General features: G+C 31.5%; 1 protein-coding gene across 1 annotated transcript; it reads right to left on the bottom strand.

The window, feature by feature from the left end:
- Positions 1-376: 376 nt before the first annotated feature.
- On the bottom strand, positions 377-3,236 carry LOC132176368 (non-specific lipid transfer protein GPI-anchored 7-like). Its single transcript, XM_059588555.1, has 3 exons — positions 2,812-3,236; positions 2,272-2,298; positions 377-629 (listed from the first exon to the last, which is right to left on the bottom strand). The coding sequence occupies exons 1-3, from the start codon at positions 3,122-3,124 to the stop codon at positions 544-546; spliced, it is 426 nt and encodes a 141-aa protein (XP_059444538.1). The 5' UTR covers positions 3,125-3,236; the 3' UTR covers positions 377-543.
- Between the last annotated feature and the right edge of the window lie 2,304 nt (positions 3,237-5,540).

Here is a 5,540-nt window from a genome sequence, read left to right as displayed (position 1 = left end):
TAGAAATCCTTATGGTAGAGCTTCGCACAACATCCCATTTCACTAATTTAGTTCACACTCTTGAAGCAAAACCCTAATTTCTCAATTTCTCATAGCAGTAGTATGTTCATACCACTTTCTTTGCATGCCACCAGAAAACAAAATGTTAAATTATATAAAATACCACAATTCAAGTACATAAAACCAAATCAACAGTACTCCATCCATAGCAAAAATATGTTGATTATATATGCTTTAGAAATTGAATATGAACATGTTTCAAACGATATGTAAAGGGAAAATAACGCAATGATCTCATACCATACAATTATACGAAGCACGACATCAATGTAATATTGAATAATGCAGTAGGCCGGACTAAAATTGGACACAAACATGATTAAGTAGATCATCTGGGATAATAATATTGTTCAAATCAATTAAATATCAATAGTGAACATGTAAAAATTACAAATAAGATCTCGGAAGGCAGCTGCCTAATACTGAAATGATCTCAGTATTAATATTATTTACCATGATATATATTCCTATGTGTAGGTAGCCCTAACAAAACATCATAGAACCCAAGACAAGGAATAAAGTAGAACCGCCAGTCCACCCTATCTTGCCTGCTCCATTGTTGTCCTTTCCTGGACAAGAATGTTAAAGAGTGTTATAATATTAATTAAATGATTAAATTCACAATATTAAATTTTTGGGATAAGTTGTAATTTAACATGGTTTCAGAATTAAAAGTCTTGAGTTCAAAAGTTATCTCCATCAATTCACCTCTTATTTCAATTAAATATTTCAAGTGTTGGGTCTCGAAAAATGATTAATTTCCTCCATTGGTCCTTCTCCCATCTTCCCACTTTTTAAAAGCACCATTGGATCTGTGGAGCTCATGTTGAAACCCAATTAAGCTCCACAGATCCAATGGGTGGGAGAAGGACAAAGAGAGGATGTATAACACTTCTTATTGGGTCTCACTTAAGGAGAGTTTTAGCCCACACGTGAAGGAAAGTATTAGAATCTTAATTTATCATTTCTTTCCTATTAGCTTAAACTTTTAAAATGAGTGGTGATTTAACAAGAAGGACAAAATGGATGGATGTAAATTGCTAAATAAGTAGGCAAAAATGTAATTCTCCATGCACTTTTATGCTTCAGAAGTAGAAACATTTAATAAGACTTGATACCATAATCTTGTGTGATCAAGATGCCACGCCACAAAAACATTTAATAGAATTGGGTAATTGAAAGAAATTGAAAATTGGATACCCTTAACCGAAAGTTTTTAAACTTCGGGGGGAAATTTCAAAACACGTGAAAATTTATGAGGGTTTGGTGAAGTTTCCCAAATTATTTTCTTTTTATAATTATGATCTCAAAACAAAACAATTTTGACATGTTAGCAAAGCCCCAGATGCTTTCAACACCAGTATTACAAAAGTCTGTTACCCAATGAGTCCTAACACAAACAAACCTAGACACTTAAAAGGCCAAAATTGATCTATTATGCAGAATCCATGGTAGCAAGAATGAGTCATCGAAGTTAAACGGCCACTATCATGCCTTATAAGAGAAGCAAAGAATCGAGTTATGACTATATAAGAGAGCTAAGTGGCCTAATGGCTGTACCCCTTTAAAGTCAACAGTGAAAAGAGGCTAGGAACCATATTTGAAAGTAGAGTCACAAAAATTTTCACCCTAAAACTGTTATGCCCATATATTCCTAAAAGAAAAATGATAATTATGACCCCACCAGCAGAAGAGAACAATATTTCTTATAGATGTGCATATTATATACTTTCATGTATCTATTGGATGTATATATATATAAGAGATTAGCTATTCTTGACTTTCTTCTTCTCAAACACTAAAAACTTTTGACAATTCGGATAGACTAGGCTGGCTATTGACACCCCCATAAAAAGAAATGATAAAAAAAAAAACTTGAGCAACTGAATTATTGGAAAGATTCTTCCCAAGAATTGAGCTGGCGTGGGGCAGGCCAATCAGCTCACCTAAAATAACCAAAAGAATGGTAGAAGAGCTGTAGTGGATGCACCTAACCCCAATATTCACCATTACGAGGCGTCTAACTCTATGTATTCAAAGAGTCCAATGATCAAAAGTTTGACCTCAGAGCAATTGAGTAAACTAAAAGATCATGATATTTGCTTCTGTTCAATCAATAGTAACAACCATGTTTCGAATTCTAAGTTTTTTCCCAACCCCTTTCTGCACTCAAAAAAAAAAAAAAAAGGGCAATTAGTGAGAAGCTGTTACCTGGGGTTGGAGATGTAGGAGACGAAGCTGCAGTGCATGTGGTAGGAAAAATTAGAGAAATAAACATAAAATCAGGTAATATACAAAAGTAAATCGAAAAAACAAAAAAAAACAACTTGGGTATGAAATTGAAGTTCTGGCAATAGAATTCTATAACTAGCTTAGTTAAAAAAAGCATATTAAAACAGGGTGAATCAAGCTGAGCGACGGTAAAAAATTTGGATCAAGAGATCCTCTTCAATTCCTCAAATCCATATGAACAATCTCCATAAATTAGGAAATTCAAACGAAATATAGAAAATCCAAGATTCTTGAAGTTGAAGAAAGATTAGGAAATTGAGAGACAAATTTAAGTTAATTTGGTAATAATTTCCAGATAAATACAAAATTCTTTTGAAATTATAGAGACAGTTAGTGGCCCATATAAATAAACGGGTGGACCAAACCCAATCTGATTGAGGTTGATCAACAAGAAGAAAAAAATTATAAGAAGTTAAAAAATAAAAATAAGAATAAAAAAATGAAAAAAAAAAAAATTACCATTGCTGCATTTAGTGATATCTGTGGTAACATTACAGTTCCGGGAGAGATTGAGAGCCTGTTGGACGGTGATGCCGAAAGACTGGAGCAAACCAGGGCTGGTGTAGAGGCCGCAGAGGCAGTCGAGCTGGGTGTCGACGGCATCTTTGATTGAGGTGCAGCAGTTGGCTGCTGGGGTGCTGGAGTTGATGTAGGCGGCGCACGGGATCAGGTTCTGGGCGCAAGATGGGGTCTGCGCCCCTGCTAAATTCGCGAAACCCACCACGGATAACACCACAATGGTCATCAAGATGGGCAAGTTACAGTTACCCATTTTCTCTCCCTTCTTCTTGGTGTTGGTGTTGGTGTTTGTGTTTCTCTCTGGCGACAATGGCCTCTTGGTCTTGCTTTCTTTCTCGCTTCTGTAGCTGTTTTCTGTGAGGTGCTTCTAGTCTTTATATTGACTAAGGAACCGTCGTCCTTTTCGCTTTCCCAACTTTTTTTTTTTTTTTTTTTTTTTTTTTTAAGTTTGCCTTAAAAATTTGAGAATCTAATACGGGTATCAAATCTGATTGCGAAGGTTATTAGTACAAGATGATAAAAGGAAAATGTTAAGTTCATGTTATATATATTAATATTGTGGATATTATTTTCTAAAGCATAAAATTTTTCTTTAAACTGAGTTGAAATAATATTTTTTAACTTAGTTTATAAAAGTGATATGTATCTATTTTTTTAAGGACAAAGTTTTTTTATAAATTGGGTTAGAGGAATTTCTTTCAACTTACTCTATAAAAGTGATATGTGTCATTTGAATATGTGAGATGTACATGTTTTTTTAATGGCAGAGACAAAGTTAAAATAAATTTTATTAAAAACCCATGTGCATCTGATATATTATTAAAAAAATTAAACATATTTTACAAAAAAAAAAAAATGAACACATGTCACTTTTATAGAGTAGGTTGAAGGAAATTCTTTCAATTCAGTTTGAAGGAAAACTTTGTCTTTTTTTAATAATAGATGAGATGTATATGAATTTTTAATAAAATATATTATAACTTTGTCCATTCTATTAAAAAAACATATGTATCTCACATGTTCAAAGGAAACATATCACTTTTATAAATTACGTTGAAAAAAATTCCTCCAACCCAATTTGGAGAAAAAAAATTGATGCGGAAACTATTACTTAACCTTTCAAATTATTATCTAATTTAAAATGTTTTTCAAATCTACCTTATTAATATACCAAGCCATTTAATTATTCTTCTATTAAATTTTTTTTTTTTTTTTTTTTGAATGCTAAAGAAAGAATAAAAATAACAAAAATACTATGTTAAATAAAAAATGAAAAAAAAAAAACTATTTGTTTTAGTGATTTCTTTCTTCTTTTTTTTCTTTTTTTTTTTTGAATTTTTTTTTGTTAATTCAAGAACATATATAGTTGTATTTGCATAAATTTAATGAGATATAACGGATATTTTATATCACGTGATGCATTATCGGTCTAAGTTAATGAAACATTTTGAGGTAAGGGCAAAATAGAAGGGCTTGATAAATTGGTAAGATATATTGTATTCTTTTAAAATTTGAAAGACATTGCAAATTAAATGATAGTTTAAAAAAGTAGGTATAATTTTTTTTTTTTCAAAATTCATAAAATCACGTTTGATTGATAATTTCAGACAAGATTTTTGTTGATTATATATATATATATATATATATATATATATATATATTTTCTAACATATAAATTTATAGGAGAATAAAGTACGAGTTAGAAAAGAACATATAAATTTATAGGAGAATAAAGTACATTTTTTTTTAAAAAAAAAAAAAAAATCACAAGGTTGCTTTCCATTATTCAGTTGGAATTTTTGTTTTGTTTGAATTTTATGTAAACGTTTGATACATAAATATAAGTAAATGTACGAAATCAGATTTTTTTCGTATTTTTTCAAAAGTTACAAAATGGTTCGCATAAAGTTGTTATTATAGAATAGTGTAGAAAAAAGAAGGACAAAATTTAAGGTTGAGATTGACATGAGATAAACTTTAGTTCAAGGAAAAGTGGAAGATGACAAATTTGAGTGGTGGTGGGAAATGCCCTCCATCTCTCCATCTCTGGGAGCCTATGAGGGGCCCAATCAAGCCTATTTTTTTTTTTTTCTTCAAAACTAGTGACTAGTGAGGCTCGGCAACACAAGCGTTGCTGTCCACTTAGGATAGAGCTCTATGGTTCAATTAAACTTGAGGAAACATTTGCGATTCTCATCGTCTAAGACTCTTATGTGCGGCTCTCAGTAGGTAAATATTACTATGGTTACGCTCATATAGGATAGCCACAATTGGTCTCCACAGCCTACCATTTTTAAATAGAAAAAAAAAAAATCCTTGAATATTCGAATCAATGACTATTAGGCACCATTTGGCACGAGCATGTTACTATTTATTTATAAAATTTAATTCTTAATATTCTTATTTTTTTAAGTGTTAAATACTAAAAACCTCCTAAGGTTTGGACACTTTATTTTTTCCCCCTAGGTTTTGATTTGTATCACAGGAGGTACCTGTGGTTTTGATAAAGACTAAATTGGTCATTCCATCCATTGATTGTTAGTTGACTTAACGGAAGTCCACGTCACTAACACGTGGACCAATTAAAATACGACACCTAGCATAAGTGGCCACATCATCAGTGATGACGTGGCCACCTAATTAAATTTTTTATTTTTTAAATATATATA

The sequence above is a fragment of the Corylus avellana genome, chromosome ca3 (genome assembly GCF_901000735.1).
Source record: "Corylus avellana chromosome ca3, CavTom2PMs-1.0".
NCBI classification, from domain to species: domain Eukaryota; kingdom Viridiplantae; phylum Streptophyta; class Magnoliopsida; order Fagales; family Betulaceae; genus Corylus; species Corylus avellana.
Note: the sequence above shows the minus strand (reverse complement) of the source record. Positions and strands in the feature narration are given on the sequence as shown.